This window comes from Pelecanus crispus, chromosome 1 (genome assembly GCF_030463565.1).
Source record: "Pelecanus crispus isolate bPelCri1 chromosome 1, bPelCri1.pri, whole genome shotgun sequence".
Taxonomy (NCBI): Eukaryota; Metazoa; Chordata; class Aves; order Pelecaniformes; family Pelecanidae; genus Pelecanus; species Pelecanus crispus.
In genome coordinates this window covers 211422547-211444243 of record NC_134643.1, presented here as the reverse complement: position 1 = coordinate 211444243, position 21697 = coordinate 211422547, and the positions used below count along the sequence as shown (strand labels likewise).

Here is a 21697-nt window from a genome sequence, read left to right as displayed (position 1 = left end):
GCACATAGGGTCTTTAGGTACCTGTGCCTCTATTTGAAAAAATATTTGTCTGTCTATCACACATGCATGGGTTATTTAATCCCCCAGTGAAATTCCAGAAGAAAAAAAAAAAAAAAAACGTTAGGCAACAGAGTATACAAGTTTGTGGTTTTTTTTTTAATCGTTAAGTAAGTGAAATTGTATAAAGTGCAAAGAAATCAATATAAAAACTCAGGAAGAGAAAGTGCAGTCCAGGAGTTTACCACTTTAATTAGCTAGAGGATTGAAGTTGTTTTGTAACATCAAAACAATCAGATGTGAATTCTTTGGTCTTTTTGAAGCACTTTCTTCAAGAGTTTGGCGACTTTCTCCCTGTGGGAAAGAAGCATAAAACATAGAGACTGTACTGGAAATGGACAATGCAGGCAACTATGCTTTATTTCTAGTGTTCCCCTAGCATGCCCTGAGGAAGGTGGTGCCTAAAGAAAAGCAAACCTGGCAAAGTTTACTCCATGGGGTCAATTCTGGTTATGCTCCACTCCTACTGCTGAGTAGTTCTGCCTTCTCTGAACTGTCCTATTGACTTGGTAAGTGGTACAGTACCTCTCATTTCCCTGCCAGTAGCCCTACTCACTGAAACAGCTCATTTGTAAAGCAAGATCCACAGGATTTGTATAGCAATATGTAGGTGTGCAGGAAAACAGTGTGCCAGACTGCTGCACTGCTAGCTCCGTCACCTCTTGGTTGCAGTGGGGACATGCTGCAGAAGGAACATAGTGGATGTACTATACAGCAAAGGGTTTTTCCCAAGTTTGTTCCCCTTCTTTCTTTTTGGTAATATGATGAGGCCCTTGCAGTTAGGGAGAGAAGTGAAACCTGTACCCCAGTAGGTTTTATCTTGAAAATCAAATCTCATAATGAATTTACCGTATAACTTCTGAATTCCTCGCTTATCATCCTCTGAAAGTCTGAAGGTTGCTGGGTTCACATATGAGTAGGTAGGGTACATCAGAGCTTCACGGACATTTGAATGAGCAAGTCCCAAAGAATGGCCAAGTTCATGAGCAGCAACAAGGAACAAATTAGTTTCTGTAACACAAAAACATGGAAAAGTATGTTAAAGGTATGGCATCTCTTTTTAGCATACAAAGAATCAAATAGCAGGAGAATTTATATCTTTCATTGCTTTAGAATGAAACCTCGGAGTTTTGATCAGTTATTACTGAACTTTCTTATGTAACTATAATATTTTAATAAAAACATTACTGATACCTTATATATGCATCTAGAGACCTTGAGTCTCTTTCCAACTCTGCTTTTAGTCAACCTTATTCCTACAAGCAAGTAATTTTACCTTTTCATAATTTATGTAGAAAACAAAGGCTCATAGTCCTTGTTTAGCCTGTGAAAAGTGCTTTAAAATATGGACAGAACAGGCTGCTAATGATAATGAAGCACAAGTACTTAAAGAGGTAGTTGAAAAGAACAGAAATATTGGTACTGAAATGGTACTAAAGCATAAAGAGTTATGGAAAGCATTTCCTATGGCTGTGTTCTTCTAACATGTACAATATTTGCCTTTCTCCTTCATACACACATGTGGGTTTTACCTTTATTGGACTCTGACCACCTTTCATCCTCATCAAAATGAGCATCTCCACCACGCCCTTCTCCAGGTGCAAACGCATGAGCTAGTACTCTACCTCTTCCGTCAAAAGGCTCTCCATCACCGTGCTCTGCATTTGAAAAGAAATAAATGTCATCAGATGGCATCAGCTGTAATGTTTAAATTCAGCAAATTGAAACATGTTGCTTGTTTGTGCTAGTTTTGTTCATTACTAATCCTTAAAAAAAATGCTACAATAGCAGCAAGGTTGTAAAAACCAGGACCAAGGCTTAGGAAACACCCTCCAAATTCATGACTTAAGTTCAAAACTTGTATTTTCAGAAAGACGTGGACATTTTTTCTGAGCCTTTGTCAGAAATGTGTTTCTGAGGCAGCATTCAGGGGTGATTTCAGAATAAATACTTAATGCTTGACATTATAAGCACCTGAATGTTTTCAATGTTGGAAAGTGCTGGGCAACTTTAGTTGTAGATGTTCTCACTTGTACTGATTTTAGTGGAAGACAATGATTTGGGATAGATAACCATGTTCCTGAAGAGCTAAGTTCATTTGTCCCCAGCCTTGGGGTACTGTCTATTACCTACTTCTATCACAGCACATGTGGAATATTACCATTTCCTACCTCGGGTGCAAGAGCTGACAGGATGGTATATTTGTACCAGCTCTGAAAATTTCCCCCCACCCCTTAGTGAGCTTCTGGCTTGATTGAGGAGTATTTGGGGGACTCAAATGCCATTCTGTGTCCTTTCCCTCAGACCATGTGGATGGACCTTGGGGCAGGCCTAACAGGGCAGAAGAGACCTAGTCCTGTTGCGTGACGAGGGATTAAAACCCATTCCAGTTTGCAGGATTCTTTCTCACTTTGACTGGCACATTAGTCAACTATTCATGGCAACATAATATGCTTCCCATCAGTGAAGCATGAGCTTGGGTCATTTTGGTGTTTATATGCAGTCATCTACTTGTAAGCTAGGTGTCTGATCTTCACTTACAGTCAATGGAGATCTAGTAAGTATTGTCAATGGATCTAGAGAACAAGTCAGCTAATCTTGAAGTAGGCATTTAGTCTGGCTAAGCTGAGCCAGTTTAGGTGTCAGGCACAAATTAAAGGTATGGCTACATTCATGTATTAGTCTAGATCACAAATGAGCTTCTGAAGTGACTCTGCTGGAACAGGTTGCCCAGAGAGGCAGTGGAGGCCCCATCCCTGGCAACATTCAAGGTGAGGTTGGACGGGGCTCTGAGCAACCTGATCTGGTTAAAGCTGTCCCTGCTCACTGCAGGGGGGTTGGGCTGGATGACCTCTAAAGGTCCCTTCCAACCCAAAGCATTCTATGATTCTATGATTCTACTGGTCATCCGCATTTACCATGCTTTGGCTTGCACTTTGGTGCAATCTTGGAGTGCACCAATGGGATTTCTTCTAGAAGAAAATCAACGAGAAGATACTCTCTATAGCCAAACCTAATGCACCCCAGCTGCCAAAGACTGTTTAGTCCAGGGGACCATACTAGATCTAGGACAAAGTAAACCTGCCTGCACCTGCCTGAATCCAGCCTGTTGAGGCTGGATCTTCAGAACCAGCTGATTTGCCTTACAGATCTGTTCCCATTAGTTTGCACTATTTGTCAAGGCAGACAGAGCCATGGACATCTAAATTTAGGTATCTCATTCTGGAACTGAATTCTCCCTCCATTTTACAGCTATAACTCTGAAAAGATTTTCTAATGGTTTCATAGGAGTAAAACTGAATCATAACATATGAATTTGGTGGCATGATAAAGAGAAGATAAAATTTATGCAGACTTCAGAATAATGCCAAACTCTTTGTTCTTTCTTAAAGCTGTGGCTGTAAAAATAGATGCTATGAGTCAAATATGGACCATTGCATTTTTAAAATGACAGGTATTCTCACCACGACGTGCAAATTGAATCATAATGTCTGCGTATCCCTTGAATACTCTTTGGAACTGCAGTGGAGTCACATCACTCCATACCATAAAAGCCCTTTTAATTGCAGCATCCACTTTCTTTACAGGTAGATCAGGTGTGTAATTGACAATCCTAGCAGCAAAAGAAAACAGATTAATGTCATTTATGATGTGAAGGAAGCCCGCACAGTTAAATATAAATCAACCCTTTCCCCATAAAACCTGAAACATCACTAACCTGTAAGTCAAACGTGTCTTTTTCCATCTTGGATTTCCAGGAAATGTGCTGTAATCTGCTATATCGGGGACACCACATCTGGGCTGTTTCATTGTTTCTTCTGTTTCTGCATTTAATTTTCCAGTTACAGTCAGGTGGAAAAACCTCTGCATTTCTTTAATCCTCTCTTCTAAGCTTAGGCTTTGTGTTTTTGTAAGAAGTGGAAAGAATTTATCAAGATATGCCTGGAAGAAGAAAAGGAAAATAAAATTTTTTACTTATATCTGTGATCGTTTGGTGATTGCATTTTACATTTGATTGAGTTGTTTCATCGTCCTGCAGTCATGGCTAGTTTTAGATGTATTTTTTCTTCCCGTTTCAGTTTACCAAATTCTGTTCTCTCTCTAGTATATATTAGCATATATAAAAAGAATTGCAATAGCAGCAAAACACTGCAAGCAAGCAATCCTTTTAAGTAAACACATTTTACTGAGCATTCAAATCCACAGCCTTCCAACATAGTCTACATAATATTTTTGAGCTGTTTTAAAAATGACAGGCTCCCTTTTATTTACCAGTTGGAACTTGGTCTCTTCTGTAAGTTAGACTTAGGATGTCTAAGCTAGTCAGCAAGTTTAAATTGTTTTATATTACTTTGGCAAAAGCTGTTGTGGTAATGTAAGATAAGAAGATAATATAAACAGATAGGAAAGGAATATAGAAGCTGAATCAAAAATCAGGTTATTCATAATGCAGTTACATTGTTCCCCTGCTAACATACCTTTACATTCTCAAGGTCTGTGTTGCTCCGTGATTCTTGTTTAAGTTGTGCTGGAAAAGCAAGACTCTCAGACAGGAGGATGGCAGCACAAAGTAGGAGGTATTGCATAGTGCCCAGCTGGCCAAGGAACCTTGCTATAGCAGAAAGGGTTTGACTTTCTGTCTTCCAAGACCACAGCTGAAATGCTTATATAGATCCTGATAGCTCCAAGCAGCAATTACGTATGTGACTCACTTTTTGGTGGTGTTAATGCAATGTCATCACTATTCTAAGAAGTAAATGAAAGCATGTTAAACAAATCTTTCCTTTGACTTCCCTGTTGATGTCATGTCACAGCTAGCAGCCAGCTTTGTCTCTCTCTTTTCATATTATTCCAGTAGTGAAACCACAGGGTCACAGGGAAGTTAACTTTCTGTAACTTTATCAGTACAGTTACTGTATAATCATTTCTTCCTGCGCTTCCCCCAAGTTCCTTGTACACAAAGACATTTTGCAACATCCTTTTGGTCAGACAGGCTACCTGCGTTAGCTGATGCAGAGGCAGAGGTGAGATGGATGGGAGCGCTATCTCACTGAAACTACTGACATTTCCTAGGGAGCATGCACAACACTGTCTAGGTAATTTTTCTGATTCACATTCTCTTGTGAGGTATCCTGTGCTGCAGGAAATCCAGTTCAGTGAAGTTAAAGAAGTTTCTGCTGTTACAGAGATCAGAAGAGAGCTCTTTAAATGGGCCCTCTAGAAATAGGAGGCTGTGGGTAGCCTTTGTCCCTTGCCTCCCAAATGAGATGGCCTTTCAGGAGAGTCTCTCTACCTTGGAGAACTAGATATAAACACTAATTTACAAGAATGGGTGAAAGCCCTCAGGCAAAAAGAGAGGCCCTTACCCTAACAAAAGTGGAGTTATCTTGTACCCCCAGCTATACCAGTGCAATCTGACAGAGGTCCATGAAGCACTGGCAGAGAAAACCAAAGCTGAGCAGGGCAGTCACAACCTCCCTGGTCCCCTGAGACCAACACTGGTCTCAGCTTCACTCCACCAGACCCCACTGGAAGTGATACTTTTTGAGGACTGGAAACACCAGTCAACAGGCTGGCTTGTGATTTTTTTTCAGGCTGTGCAGTTTTGTGACCATATTACCTCTAATCTGAAGGGAAAGGCGCATAAATGGGAAACGACCATTATTGTTTCTCACAATAGGACAGCTTGTATGGGTATAGCTGAACATGTATAGAAGAGTTAGTGGGTTACTAGCTTAAGTCCAATGTACTGACATGACAAGAAAGACTTTGATTTCAGAGAGAGATGATCTATACCAAAACACTGCTGAATTATGCAGGCGAGGACTACATTACACAGCCATGTCTGAAACAGTTGCTGAAGGAACGATGCTTCCACCTGATATTGAAAACAGCCCAGATACCCACCATGTGATCATTTATCTACATTTTGGTAGGCTTCCAGGAAATCTATTGATGTCCAAATGTTAAAGCTTGATGAAAAAAAGCTGGTTTATTGTTAGGAGCAGGTTCACCTTTATGTCCACTTGATGTCTGACTGTGGCAGTAAAGTAGGATCTGGACCAGTGTCTGGGTGTCAGGAGATCAGGATGTGTTTGAAGCACTTTGAACTCTGTGACTCTAGCATGTGGTACTGATTATTTCCTCATATATAAGAGAGGAATTTGGAAGCCTCCAGAGCCCCATTCCAGTTGACAGACTATTGAGCAACTCACATATCTCTTTAACTGGGGCATGGGTAAAACTAAAAAGGAGAGTTTAAACACAAGAGCTTGGTGAGAAATGACAGGTGTCATGTTCAACTTTATTTTCTGCTGGAAATTTGTCAACTCCCCTCTTTTTTTTTTTTTTCAAAAAAAGGGAGAGGGTTTTGATAAACATTGGGCTTGAACTGAACTAAAAATCTTTTTGTGAAAAGAATTTTCATTTCTTTGGGCTCAAAATCAGCAGGAATCAATCTAATTCTAGTAAGATCAATATCAAAAGGAAGCAGATGCTGATTTTTAGATTTAGCTGTGTGAATTTTGGAGACTTTATCTTTTTGTCTTGATCTTGAATGACAACAACTGTTATGGGTCAGGAAGAATAATTTCCTGCCCCAGCATCGTAGTCTATATCATTTACATTCAGCAGAGAACCTGTGCCTATGCCAGAGAGTATGGCTTGTGTAGAGAAAGTTCAAGGAGGTCAGAAGAAATGCTGTTAGAGACATTTAATAATAGAACTTGCTGTAGCCACACAGAAGATAAAAGCTCTCCATGATGTAAAATTCTACTGAGAAGACTCACGATATTGCCACTGAAATGTTTACACTGTGACATTTTCTGAGGTGAGTAACCCTGCTGTGAACAAGGATGCTTCATGAAACTATGTCCTATGCAGAACTCTCTGATGGGCATCAGAGCTTTTGTGGCCTAGAGAAAAACACATATACAGAAACTAAGACCTGAGCCTCCTTTGGACATGAGTGGGTTGAAAAGTGAAGTAGAACTAAATGATTCAGTGGTGAATGTTCACTGTTTCCTGGTCATCTGACTTCGACAGGAGGCTCAGCTGGATTATTCTGCCCAACCTGAGTGCAGCCAACAGTGGAGTTAATGCAAGTCAAGAGCTGCCTAAATGTCTTTGTGAATGTTATGGGTCTGGCTGGGATGGAGTTAACTTTCTTCATAGCAGCCTGTATGTGCTGTGTTTGGATTTGTGGCTAAACCAGTGTTGATAACACACGAGCATTTTGGGTATTGGTGAACAACATTTGCACAGCATCAAGGCTTTTTCTGTTTCACACTCTGCCCCCACAGTGTATGGAAGAGGCTGGGTGGGAAAGAGGCTGGGAGGGCTGACCCAAATACTCCAAAGGGATATTCCATATGATATAATGTCATGCTCAGCAGTAAAACTGGGCTAGCAGCAGAAGAAGGTGGAGTGAGGGTTGTCTTCCAAGGTAGCCAATGGACACTGGCTGGACATCAACCTGCTTGCAGAAGGTGGTGAGTCTCTTCATCATTACCCGCCCCCCCCCCCACCCTTCTCTGACTTATTAAACTGTCTGTATCTCAATCCATGAGTCTTCTCTCTTTTGCACTTCCTAATCTCTCACCCAGCCCACTGTGCATGGGGAATGAGTGAGCACCTATGTGGGTGATGAGCTGCTGGCTGTGGTCTACCCACTACGGTGAATATCAAGCAAAAAGAATGGCCAGAAATTCCTGGGAAATGTTTTGTTTGGGTCACTTGTGAATTATGCAATATTGTATTTAAGGTCCTACCAAACTAGATAGACCTGGATTCTTATGGTCTCCAGGGCACCTGATTTGTTTTGTTCTGTTATCTGATTATTCAATCTGACTAACAAAAAATAAAATTTGAACATGGCAAGTATTTCTGCAGAGTAAAATGGTTTTTTGCATTGTAATTTCTTGAGGCTAAGCCCAGTTAGGCAGTCTGCTTCAGAACCTTCCTGATATTTTTCCACAAAATGAACCTTCATCCTCCTTCTTGTCTCAGCTTTGCATGGCACACTCCTTTTGGATGCAAAATGGCCTCTGAGCAACACAGATCTGAAGTCCCCTCATGGTTGTTACAGGCCATTTTTCCTGGCTGGGGCCTAGACTGTAGAGGGAGGCACATCTCCATGGCTTCTGCGCTCCATTTCCATAGATTTTACCCCTGAGGGGGCTGTCTTCAAAGGAGTCCCTTGGCACCTGGAATCCAGGGCAACTTAGCCCTTTTGCAGGCTGTGTGAGTGCAAAAACCTCCACTCATCCCTGCCTGGGCACCAAGGTCCTGCCGAGGCCCCTCAGCACTGCGCCAGCCCATCCCTGGAGAGAGGCAATCCAGCTCTTCTCTCCTGTTTGGCTGGATCAAGGTGCACTGAGCTATTTCCCAGCAAGATCTACCTCACATCCCACTGCTTTAGGGGAGGAAAGGCGCGAGAAAGGGATTAGATGTTCAGGTTCAGCACAAACAATGTGATAAGAACCAACACATCTACGTTACTAATAATTAAGCAATCAAACTTAACATATCTCAACTTGTGGATTTACCATCTTCTTACAGTGTTGAGAATAGCTTTGCATTTAATGACTTTGTATTTACAACAGTTTAACTGGGACACTGTGAGGGAAAAAGATGTAAATGTAGAGATAAGTTTTTACAGCAATAATCTTGAGCAATAAACCACAAAGCAAATGGCATTCCTGCAAATGTTACCTACCCGTGTTAGTTCTGACATCCTCCGTTTTTTAATTTGTCTGCTCCTTTGGTCAATGATCAAGAGTCTCTCTTTCCTCCAGCTAACAGACACATGCGGATCTATCAAATTTTTCAATAAAATAATTTGCTTTATTCCATTTAAATTGAAGTCATAAGATACGACCTTTAGGTGCATGCAGTCTTTCCTTCCTCCAGAAGCATGTGTACAGGACATGGGGAAGGGAAGAGGGCAGGAGGTCAGTCAGCTGCGTTTCGCTGCAGTGTGGATCCAAACCTTGCTGGGCAGGAGCAGTGGCATAACCTCCTGTAGTCACCTTTCATTTGTGAATTCCCTTTTTGTAACTGGCTGTCCCCATCCATTTGTAAGTCTGGCTCAGCACTGTCTCTAAAGGACTGAGTCAAGATGCAATCTAAAGCCCTACATCTTGTCTGGACAAAACCACGTTCTTTCATGTAGGAAAACTTTAACTTAGTACTTGGACTAAGGCAACCTCAGACTGCCTGTAATCCTACAGCAAATCTCTATGATAAGCAGCAGAGTCCCATCTAAGACTGATCATGTAACGGTGTTGCAAGGGCAGGCAGAGTAGCTGCAACAGTGTGGGGAGGCATGCTGCACTTGGTCTGTCCACACTAAATGGAACCCAAACTAAGGAGCAGTCAATGTCTGAAGCTTTTCCTGACTCACCCTGAGGATCTGCACATGTTGGTACATGCTGGACAGCACGGTGAGTTTGGGCTTTGGTGATGACAGAAGCCAGGGTTTGAAAGGCAGGGTAGACACAGCAAGAATTTACCTTCTTGTGCCTTTACCTGTGCTGAGCCTCCTGGACTTGTACAGGTCTTTGGAAAAAGTGCTGTGAGTATAAATAACATTAACCAAAATTTTGTATTTAGCTTGAGTTGCAAAATCCTGTTTCTATCAAAAAACTAAACAGCCCCGAAACACCAGAGTTGATATACTTTACTGTAAACTGACATGCAGTAAAGAGATTCCAGAGGAATTACAGACTTACCACCAGGGTTTTATGCTCTAGTAAAAAAGCTTTGAGATTGAATTTGAACACGGTCAACATAAGACCAGTGCAGAAGCTTGATTTAATCCCATGTGTATTAGAGAGAGCTGAGATTCAGCTAGGAGGATTGCAGAAAACTAAAACCAGCCATATGTGAACGCATAGGTAAAAAAAATTTTTACACCATTTTTTTTTCCCTAGAAGTTGTCAGGTATGATCATGTTACTGTCTCTATTCCAATGATTCCTGATTCACAGCACTGATTCATGGCTGGAAGCTGTCTGCTGGTCATTCAGGTCCTCTGGGTGTAGGACAGGTTCTTTTCTATTCCTCTGTCTGATTTCCAGTAACTGAGTATAAAGGCAATAACATCACCTTGTTGGTAAACTTGGTTATACCACTGAGATGTTCTTTCACCAAACATTTCCTTCCTTGAGCAGAGTTGCAGCCTGCTTCGCACAAAGCAAGTTATGCTGAGTTTTCCAACATGGTGGACTTTGACTTTGGCACTATTGAAAAGCAACACAACCATTAAGAAGCTGCACAACCAAATAAGGACCGCTTGCAGTCGGGTGGTGAAGAGTGAGTCACAAAGAAGCCTTGCTAACTTTAGAACAGTTATTCACGTAGCTCCTCACCAGCCTGAGTAGCTGCTTAACCAAACCCCACATGAGTAGCTATTTTTCACTCCATTTCTTTGCAACTGAAGGATAGCACTGGGCTTCATTGCGTGTAACTAGAGTCCTAAAATCACCTGGGTTAGTTGTGCCTTGTAACTGCCTATTGATCACTGTCTGCCATAGGGAGCACTTAGCTGAGCAGTTCAGATGTTGCTACTTATGTTACAGACCCTGAATTGTGCTATTTGCCACCCCACAGGCTGTCATCCTTAGTTATAAAAAACCCTCATATTGTTACTGCATGTTTTAATACTACTCCTGACTCCATCTGTGATGCGTTTATCTCAGATTTTTCCACAAAACTGCAAGAAGAAATACAACCAGATATAGCCACAAGACCCCTTAATTGTTCTCTTTACTCTGGTATGATGTATATGTAATTTAAAGGCAGTAAATTTGTCATTTAAAAATGTTTGCCTCACAAAAACAATATAAAAATTCTTGCATCATTGGCTCAAGGAGATCCATAGAGCATGGGAATATTCTCTCACCTTTTTTTGATTTTTATTTCCCATTTCTTTTTTATGGTCTAATATTTTACCTTTCCAGCCTGTCTGCTTTTCTACATTTCAGTTTGTTTTTTTCTCTCAGAGGGTCTCTTCTCTAAATTACATAAAATTTACCAAAGTATTAGAGCTGCTTCCAACCAAACAATATTTGACAAATGAGTATGTTACAATAGTGTACAAAATGTATATAATAGATATAGAATTGATGTGGTTGCAGCTGATTATATTGTTTCAGAGTGTCTAATTTGTAAAAATCTTAATGAATACATTAATACACACACATAAACAGAACTTTGGTGTTAATCTAAAAAAATTAAAGTTGAAATGTCATTTCATTTCCTGTGAATACAGCCTCCTGCCTTCTGTAAAGCAGTAACTCAACCTCAGGCAAAGCATTACTCAAATGAAGCCCTGTCATTGTTCCCCTTTCCTTTTATTTTTCTTTGTTTCAAGAAATGAATTTTCCTTTGTTCTCACCCTCTTGAGGAGGCTACAGGCCAGAACCAGGAAGCATGTAAGACATCTAAAACAGGTAGTAGGCAGATGTTAGTGTATGGGGTTTATGTGGCAAGGTTTTGGTAGCAGAGGGGCTGCAGGGATGGCCTCTGGAAGAAGACCCCACAGCTGCCCCCATGTCAGATACAGCTGGTTCCAGCAGGCTCCAATAGATCTGCCACTGCCCAAGGCTGAGCCCATCAGTGATGCTGGTGGCGCCTCTGTGATGAGATATTTAAGAAAGCGTAAGGAATAGTGCATGGCAGCTGGGAGAGAAAAGTGAGAAAATGTAAGAGAAACAGCCCTGCAGACACCAAGGTCAGTGAAGAAGGAGGGCAGGAGGTGCTCCAGGCACCAGAGCAGAGATTCCCCTGCAGCCCATGGTGCAGCCCATGGTGGGGCAGCTGTGCCCCTGCAGCCCATGGAGGTCCATGGTGGAGCAGATATCCACCTGCAGCCCGGGGAGGACCCCACGCCGGAGCAGGTGGATGTGCCCGAAGGAGGCTGTGAGCCTGTGGGAAGCCTGTCCTGGAGCAGGCTCCTGGCAGGAGCTGTGGAGAGAGAGGAGCCCACGCTGGAGCAGGTTTGCTGGCAGGGCTTGTGACGCCATGGGGGACCCGCGCTGGAGCAGTCTGCTCCTGAAGGACTGTACACTGCGGGAAGGACACACATTGGAGAAGTTCATGAAGGACTCTATCCCATGGGAGGGACCCCATGCTGGAGCAAGGGAAGAGCATGAGGAAGGAGTGGCAGAGACAAAGTGTTATGAACTGACTCCAGCTGCCATGTCCCCACTGCCACTTGGGGGATGGCAGGGACATGGTAGAGGAATTGAGAATGAAGGAGTGAAGTTCAGCCTGGGAAGAAGGGGGAGTGGGAGGAAAGTGGTTTTAGTTTTGTTCTTATTTTCACTATCCTACTCTGTTACTAACTGGCAATAAATTAATTTTCCCCAAGCTGAGCCTGTTTTGCCAGTGATGATCCTTGGTAAGCAATCTCCCTGCCCTTATCTGAACAAATTTTTTCATCTTATTTTCTCTGCCTGTCCTCCTGAGGAGAGGGAGTGAGAGAGTGGCTGGGTGGGCACCTAGCCGCCAGCCAAGGTCAACCCACTAGAGTTAGAGAGATTTCAGGGCAAAAAAATGGAAGGGGGAATTTCATGTCACAACTTCACCACTGCCAAAAGTCTGCTTAGGCTCTTTTCCAGGCCCCAAAGTCTATGTCTATATTAAAGAGGAAAGTGGATGTGGAGGGTGAAACAGCAGGTGCTGAGGCCCAGGCACCCATGTGGGAGGGGGCTGTTCCAGACAAGCTCAGGTCTGGTCCAGCACGCTGAGCATCCATCAGTGGGGTGGTGTGCTTTTTGGCTCAGTACCATCTGAAAGGGACACCGTTTGCTCATGCCCAGCTCATCCCAGTGTGAATCCAAGTGCAATGAGTGCAGATGGTTGGGAGACTGGTTTTGGAAACACATGCCTGGCATGGAATGAAACACTCCCGGAGGCACACCCAGTGCCCTGGCCCTTTAAAATCAACTTGACGTCACTATGTTTTCTCCAGAAGCAATTGTCACTGCCAGGTGATTATGGATGACCACAGGTCAGGAACAATAAGCTTTTGTGTATTTTAATCCTTTATGATCCTTTACATTAATGTGTAACAAAAGAAGATTACACATTAAAGGAAGACTTTCCTCAGTCCTGGCTGTGTGTCCCAAAACTTCACTGCAAATAAAGTTTGCATTTTTACATAATGCAAGTTTAAATTTTTATGGAAACTAAGCAGGAAACTAGCCTAGGGGTTTTTTTGCTACAAATAAACAGCCCTTTACAGTTAGAATTAATTTGTCACAGCATCCTGTCTGAGCATGACCTGCCCCAGCCTGCTGTTACTCTGGCTTGCTCTGGAGGTAGTTGTCATTTATTGCTCTGCAAAGGGTGGAAGGAGTTTGAGTCCATTCCACAAGTAATGGATCAGTGACCATACAATGACAAGAACAAACAAACAAACAAACAAACAAAAAGGCAAGCCCAGTAGGGTTTTCTCCTGGTTTTGGTTGGGATAGAGTTAATTTTCTTCCTAGTAGCTGGTATAGTGCTGTGGTTTGGATTTAGGATGAGGATAAGGTTGATAACACACTGATGTTTTAGTTGTTGCTGAGTACTGCTTATGCTAGTCAAGGACTTTTCAGCTTCCCATGCTCTGCCAGGGGCACAAGAAACTGGGAGGGGGCATAGCCAGGACAGCTGATCCAAACTGACCAAAGGGGTATTCCATACCATATGGCGTCATGCTCAGTATAGAAACTGGGGGGGGGTTGGCCAGGGAGCAGCGATCGCTGCTCGGGAACTGTCTGGGTATCGGTCGTCGGGTGGTGAGCAATTGCATTGTGCATCACTTGCTTTGTATATTATTATTACTATTATTATTATATTGTTATTATTATTATTTTACTTTATTTTATTTCAATTATTAAACTGTTCTTATCTTGACCCAGGAGTGTTTCTCACTCTTACTCCTCCAATTCTCTCCCCCATCCCATCAGGGTAGGGGGAGTGAGTGAGCGGCTGCGTGGTGCTTAGCTGCTGGCTGGGGCTAAACCACGACAGTTTTATATGATTCTAATACAGCTGGTTTTCTGTAGTTTACAATTAGTTTAAATTCATTGCTTGTGTACAGCAAAACCAGACGTATTGCACCAGGGATGTGCTCTCTATCTAGGTCACAGCAGAACGTTACCCCATATTGGCTGTTATAGCTGTTGCACTGTGAATTATGACAGCTTCCCAAATACTAAGAAAAAAGTAGTCACTTCAATAATGTGAATGTTCTTGTCAAGCAAGGGTGGCTTTTCCTGCAGTTAATACAGACAATAGTGTCAGATCTTAAAAGAGCAAATGCATTATGCTCTTGGTGACACCAGTATTTGTACAATTAGTAGTCTTCATTCCTTGCCTTATTATCATAGTTCCTTGTGAAGAAATAAAAACTTCATATTGTTCTACTTTCACTCCAGATGTCTGACTTAAACCACTGAGGGCAGCTACATTAACTGCAAGAATATGCGAGCAGGAGTTAGCTTCTGGGAAACTCTGCTTTGGTTTGCCATACCTGTCCCCAGGTTTCAAAAAAACCCCAGCCCATACCTGCCCAATCAAAAACTGCTGCAGATCATGAAACAGGTCTATAGCTGCCCACCAAGCCAAATTTGTAGGCATTGTTGCATGAAAGCAAAGTTCATGGGCTCACACTAGAGGTCTTTAAGATGAAAATTTGGATCAATGTTTGAAAAACTGTTTTTATGCTGATTGTTAGTTTTCTCTGTTGGACTCAATGTATAGCTGGCCTGTTATATAGCTTATAGCATCTTTTATACCTCTACAGAATCTGACTCTGTTGCAGTAAGACATTTCCTGTGATTCTTTTATTTCTACATATTATTTTTATGAATTTATATGGGCCTTAATTCTTTGCAACTTTGTCTTGTGATATGAACTGAAACTGAAGGGAAACAGATATGAAATCAGAAGACATGATTATTTAATTATTTTTTATACAGAGTGCATACATGCTAGCAAGCTGTTCACCCCATGTAACATTTATAGTAGCATAACATTAACTTGCAAAGTAAGCATAATGGAAGATAGAAAGATGTTCTATCCTTAGGCACTCTATACATACGGGAAAATGAAATGGATAGAGATTAACGCTATGAAAGGAACAAAGTGTGACACGAGTATACCTCAGGATGGCAATGCACTTTTTCATGAGGTGAACAAGCAGTAAATGAATGCACTAGGCAGCTAAGGGAATATTATGCTACGTGAACAGTGAGACTTTAATGGTTGGAGATACATAGGAGCAGAAATTGTTGAGAGAAAAGATTTGAACATGCCTACACTTAATGGCAAACATTTTGTGGTTAATTTTGGGAAGAAAAACTTCTGTAATGATGAATCTGCTTGAAACATGCCAGTTTCCATTTTAGGGATGCAACCTCATGCAACTTTACTGACTTAGCAACTGAACTGTGTGGAGGCCTCACTTGGTTTAGCTATCATGTGGTGTAAGCATCCTTGCAGAGATCAGGAAGCTATCTCCACTTCCCCAGTGAACTGGGAAGCCAATCCACTTGAATATGAGTGTATCTCTTCCAGTAATTTTCTAGCCAACATCACATGATGAGACTAGAGTATATCTTCTTTGTGGGGGGAAGAGAGTTTTACTTACATTATCTGTACTAACCAAAGCTACACTGCTGCTGCTAACATCTTTTGAACAGTACCAAAGAAAATAAAATTCAGCTTTCATTTCACCATAACTTATGGGAGGAGTTTCAGACTAAGATTAGTAACTAGCTATCAGATGAATCTCTCAGACAGCTAAAGCTGCTCTCGAATGCATGACTGAGATAGCTGCATATTCAGAAGAAGTCTCTGGATTTGTAGAAGCAGGGTCTGAGACCTGCATTCTCAAAACCCATATCTGCTCCAGTTTGACAAGCAGCATAATTGCTGTCTTCTGGTAGGGCAGAACCAAAGCTGGTGCATTTTGCCAGAATTCTTAGTTTTTTTGGAAAAATACAACCTTCTGCATATTTATAGCTATTATTCTCAAATTATGCTTACCTTGCAAACACAGCACAGTTATAGCATCATTACTATGCTCTGGAGTGGATGAGGATGGACAAGCTGAGCAATAGCTCAGCTGGGCTAGATCAGCTAAATCTGCGGACTGTGACTTACTTAGAGGTGGTGTGGTGTGAAACTATGTCCTGGTTTCAGCTGGGATAGAGTTAATTTTCTTCCTAGTAGCTGGTATAGTGCTGTGTTTTGGATTTGGTAGGAGAAGAATGTTGATAACACACTGATGGTTTAGTTGTTGCTAAGTTCTGCTTAGACTAGTCAAGGACTTTTCAGCTTCCCATGCTCTGCCAGGTACACAAGAAGCTGGGAGGGGGCACAGCCAGGACAGCTGACCCAAACTGCCCAAAGGGCTATTCCATACCATATGGTGTCATGCTCAGTATATAAACTGGGAGGGATTGGCTGGGGGGCAGTGATTGCTGCTCAGGAACTGGCTGGGTGTGGGTCAGCGGGTGGTGAGTGATTGCATTGTGCATCACTTGTTTTGTATATTCTTCTATCATTACTATTATTATTATTAATATTTTCTCTTCCTCTGCTGTCCTATTAAACTGTCTTTATGTCAACTCATGGGTTTTACTTTTTTTCCTGGTTCTCTCCCCCACCTCACCAGGGTGGTGAGGGTGAGCGAGTGGCTGTATGGTGCTTAGTTGCTGACGGGTTAAACCGCAACAACCTAGAACTTCAATCAGCTACTTTACAGCTTCCAGCCTCTTTTCCAAACAGCTGGATTTCTTTCACGTAACATGGGAAAAACAACTGAAGTTATAGTAGCTTTTAATGTTTATAGAGTATATACAGAAAGAAGAGAATTCTACAATAGTAGATAGCCAGTATGAAATCGCTGTAACAGAAAATAAGACATCCGAAGCTATTACTGTTCTGACAGAATTGGTGTGCAAGAGTTTTATAACAAGTGGAAGAGAGAGTACAGTAGAAAGCAGGAAAGAAAGCAAGCATAGGCTAAGAATATATACATGTATAACGCAAACTCTAGCTTTGCCTAAGATACTATCACATTTGGCCCTTCTCTGTGCCCCCTTTTTCCAAAAAAAGGCACATTGGCTTGTGGCACTTCTCCTGAGCCTCCCTTGAGCAAGAGAACTAGCACCAAGCGTAGAGAACTAATCAAACTTAATCTTCTTTATTAGCTGGTACACTACATCCTCTGCCATAACACAGCCCATTCAGCTCAAGGTTGTGTCAGATCTGGACAGCACACTAAAATCTGGCTTTGGACTTCAGCCTTGTCTTCTCCAGGCAGCACAGCATGTTAGTAATCCTGTCTCTATCAATGCTCTTCTACAAGATTTTTTTTTTTTATTCTCATCCTGCTAATCACTTGATTAACAAGCCTACTACAGCAACCTGAATCCTTCAATTTTTAGATAGCCCCCCTCAAGCTTGCATATCAGCCTTTCAACTTTCACACTGTCTGGCAATTTCAGCAGGTAGATAGCTGAAGTTGCACAGATGAAGGTGGACTCAATTGCCTTTAAAAGGGAAACCACAGGAATGGAAGGCAAACTATATATTCACCTAGTTCAGGGTGAACTGAGGTGCTTGAAAAGATCAGGTATTATTAAATTAAAAATTGTAGTGATAAATGAACCTATGATTGCTGTAGAGAGAGAAAATGACAGATGAACACCATAGCAAATATGTCCTTAACAAGAGCTGCTGGAGTCATGTGAGGTGTGTGGAAGTTTAGTAGGAGTGACTAAACCTTTTGAATTCTTCACAATGAGGGAAGAGATCATAAAACAACAATATATGAGACATCCAATTTTAGAAAATTGAGTAATCTAGTCAACATGAAATATGGCAATATAGCATTGAAACAGAGGCTGGCAATATCTAAAAGGTATAAAAAGTGGCAATGTTTGCTCCCCCTGTGGGGATCATGTTATCCTGTACAAGCTCAGCCCCTCTGTGCACCTCGGTTACTGATGACCAGAGCACAAGTATGGTCCCCAGCCAAAGAGCAGTTCAGCAGGTGACCTGGAGGGTGTATGTGGCTCTGTAGGAAGCTGGTGAAGGGACGGGGGCTGACTGCTCACCAGCAGCTTGTGCTCAGCTGCAGAGCACACATGTAGCTGGGCTTGCAAACCCACTACTTCTCCAGACCTGAGCCTGGTCTTGAGGAGAGCTCCCCAAAAGGCAGCATTTCTGGAGCTGGTTACTGCTCCTGGTGTAGCTACTTCTGCAGCTTCTGGTTGCTGCATGTGGGCCGCCAGCTCCTCCTGGGCTGTAAAAGACATGAACACACCTCTGTAAAGATGTTCTGTGTTGTATTCTGCTGACCTGAGCAAGGCAGATCCCTGGAAGTTTTCAAGCCCTAAAAGATGAGCAGAGTTCATGACTGGTTTTGTTAAGTCCAGCTCCAGAAGGGATAATGTTAGGCCCAGTGCAACGAATAATCATTGTGTTTAGGAGTAAGCAAAAGATACCACCCATGGGTACCCTGCATGAAGGAATTTGCGTGAATAGACTTCGTCTCCTACCAGCAAAAGCACACTGCTTTTTCTCTAGAAACCATTAATTAAACTGAGTTATTGTTAAGAAGTCTGTGTAGTACCAGTCATTCCCTCCCTCAGTGCTTTGACTGAGTTTGGTGTCGTGAATTTAAATGCTGCTCTTATATGATGCTAAAGTCCTGTTGTGAGAGTTATGAAAAATGCTTAAAATAAGCAGGTGTGATACTAGACCTACCTATGCTATCAAATCTTAACAAAACAGACCTAGCCAAGTTCTGTCTGGCCATGTTATTAAAAATTGGAATGATTTGTATTAGTGTCTCGTTCAAAGTGATGGGAACTCAACAAACTCGAGTTCCCCAGCTTACTTTTCTATATGGAGCAGAGAACAGGGTTTTATGTTGGCATCCTGCATAGAATAACCCAAGGGAAGCTAAAATCTATGGAGGGGAGTATCTGTTTTGTTGAGGATTTATCTAATGGTTGGACTGGATGATCTTAAAGGTCTTTTCCAACCTAAACGATTCTATGATTCTGTGATTCTATTAAGTTATTGTTTACTAACTCCCTATCTGGAATAAACACAAGGACATACCAGTTCCTCCTGGGCTAGGTAAATGATTAATATTCGACATAAGGATTCAAAGACATTAAAAAAGAGATGATAAAAAATGATTTTAAATACTGGAGTTAGGAAACAAAATCAATTAGAGACTTTTTTAACAAAGCATTTCATGTGAAGTACAGGTATCGTGGATAGAAGTGATGAAACCTTCCGGAATTTGCAGGTGCACATTAAACCAGACTGTGATACACATTTAAGTTGGAAACATCTTTTGACCTCCAAGACCCAGCAAAACAAGGTGCAGTTTAAAAAGGAATTGAAATCATGTGCTGTGGTTGTGGTTAAATATTGCGCATTACGATGCAGGATGAGGAACTAGTCAATAGTTGATCATAAGCTGAATGGGAGTTAAAAAAAATGTTTTGCTCTTTCGAAAAAGGCAAACATCATCCCAGAAGTAAAACAAGTGAAATCATTGTTCTGCTCCAACAGTTGCTGATACATTCCTGAGGAGAGTTTTGCATACAGTTTTGTGCATCATGCATCTAGAAAGGTGGGGACCAACTGAAGGGAGCACAGAGGAGAGCCATAGGAATGTTATTTAAAATGTGACTTCTGTGGAAAGTTCAAGACAAACGGGGTTGCTAAGTCTAGAGAAGAGAGGGTTGAGAAAGATGTGATACCACTCCACAGCTACATGGGTCATGGTGGCAAAGGGGAAGGAAGTGTCTGCTGTGAATAGATTTAGCTTAGCAGGTAAGAAAAATGCTCTAACACCAGGATAGTTGAGGTTGCAGCAGATTGCCTGGTGAGGCTTCAGTAAACTTTTAGTACCAGCAGGTTGAAAAGATATCACTCATCTACTACTCTCCTTGGAGAACTGGACCTGCATTTCTAAGTGCCAGTTGGGTTTTAGGAAGACAGGAGCAGGATAACCAGAATTCCAGTATCTGAGTTTTAGATCTGTGGTACAGAAGCAAATGAAGGATTGTTCAGGTACTTTCTTGTTTGATCAAATACACATTGCATGCATCATTTTCTTGCACTGCCACAGGTGCAAGGATACTGAAAGATCTTACGTAAAACACACATGCTCAAAGCTGCACGCATACAAAGGAATGCTCAGTATTCAGATCAACAGCTGCAGGCTGACAGTATCCTTTTGATGCCTCTGGACATGAACATCCAGGCAGGACTTTTTCCTATTTATGGTTGCTTGCATGTCCTTGAGAATCAGAAAAAAGGTAAATGAAATCTAGAAAAAAAAAATCTTTATTTACTTTTACTTGCTCATCATTCCTATGAACTGTGTGTAAGATTATGAACATTGCTGAGGTTAAGCAAATAACAGGTGTGCTGGACCATGGCCAGCATTGATTTTCTAGACCACAGATCAATACGAAGGCAATGTAAATGGCTGAGAAGCATCTGGTTTTCTTTCTCTGTGCTCTGTAGTAAAGATTGCAGAATGGCAGCGGTCTCAGCAGGCTCTGCTTGTCATTTTGTGACCCTACATCCAGTGTAAAATAACCATGATTTTGTTTCAAGCGTAACAGAAGTAATTTACAGGCAATACTGATAGCTGACTGATGGAGCCAGTGTACGCTGCAAAGTGTATGTATGTGAAAAAATGCTACATTTAATCCTTTTCCTTTGGCTTAACATTACATGTGCCACCCACATCCTCTTTCAAATGTTGCATTTTCTGCATTTTTAATCCCAGGGGGAACTTCCTGTATGTCTTTACATTACAGTACTTTGTGAATTTTCATCAAAACTGAATGAAAATATGTATATCTTTTTTTGCTTGAAAGAATTGGATCAGAATGTCATGAAGGCAGCTGATTCAAATGAGCAGTCTGTAACTATTCCCACACTATTATTTATTAGCAAATTTCTTTTATGTCTTAAAACTGTGCTTAAAACTAAATGGACTCTTTAGTTTGGATTCTTCATTCACATGTTGCTGGGAACATTCCTACAGTGTTAAAGAGAGTCCTGAAGTGCCCGGGGCTCACAGGAAAGGTCTATGCACAGACGGCCTGCAGAGTTGGATCCCAGAGGTGTGAAAAACTTTGAAACAGGGATGAAAACCCACTGACAAAGCCACTAATTTGTCTTAAAAATAAAAAGAGAATAGGCCAGAGCTCACACATCTTTTTGTAAGCCTGAGGCACTTGGACCAAATTCAGAATATGGTTTTATTCTTTTAGGTCTTGTTAAATTTCAGTACTTTCAGCTTGTAGAGATGACACATTGCTTATCACACAGTTTATTGAACTATCCCTTCCCAACAGTATATAGTAAACATTCTCACCTAAAGGGAAGGTAGAAGGAAGTAATACTGTAAAGAGGAGTATGAAGTTAATTGAAAGAATTTCAGTAAGGTCACCGTGGAAATAGACATAACAACAGGATTTTTTTTTTTTTTTTAGCTAGAGCAAAAATAGCTATATATAAATTCTTCATTCTTCTGCATTCTAGATTTTTGTTCAATATGTTAAATATCTTCTAAAATACTTGGATTTGTTTCAGAA

At 41.5% G+C, this 21697-nt stretch overlaps 1 protein-coding gene across 1 annotated transcript; it reads right to left on the bottom strand.

Annotated features, from left to right (window-relative positions):
• Window positions 1–328: 328 nt before the first annotated feature.
• Window positions 329–4643, bottom strand: MMP7 (matrix metallopeptidase 7). Its single transcript, XM_009492012.2, has 6 exons — window positions 4536–4643; window positions 3776–3999; window positions 3522–3670; window positions 1590–1715; window positions 862–1068; window positions 329–351 (listed from the first exon to the last, which is right to left on the bottom strand). The coding sequence occupies exons 1-6, from the start codon at window positions 4641–4643 to the stop codon at window positions 329–331; spliced, it is 837 nt and encodes a 278-aa protein (XP_009490287.2).
• Window positions 4644–21697: the final 17054 nt, after the last annotated feature.

Excerpts from the sequence above, each read along its gene's own strand:
- MMP7 (XM_009492012.2), bottom strand. The coding sequence starts at position 4,643 with ATGCAATACCTCCTACTTTGTGCTGCCATCCTCCTGTCTGAGAGTCTT. Across the intron at positions 4,000-4,535 it reads CAGACCTTGAGAATGTAAAG|GCATATCTTGATAAATTCTT; the intron begins GTATGTTAGCAG and ends TTCTTCTTCCAG. Across the intron at positions 1,716-3,521 it reads GATTCAATTTGCACGTCGTG|AGCACGGTGATGGAGAGCCT; the intron begins GTGAGAATACCT and ends TTTCAAATGCAG.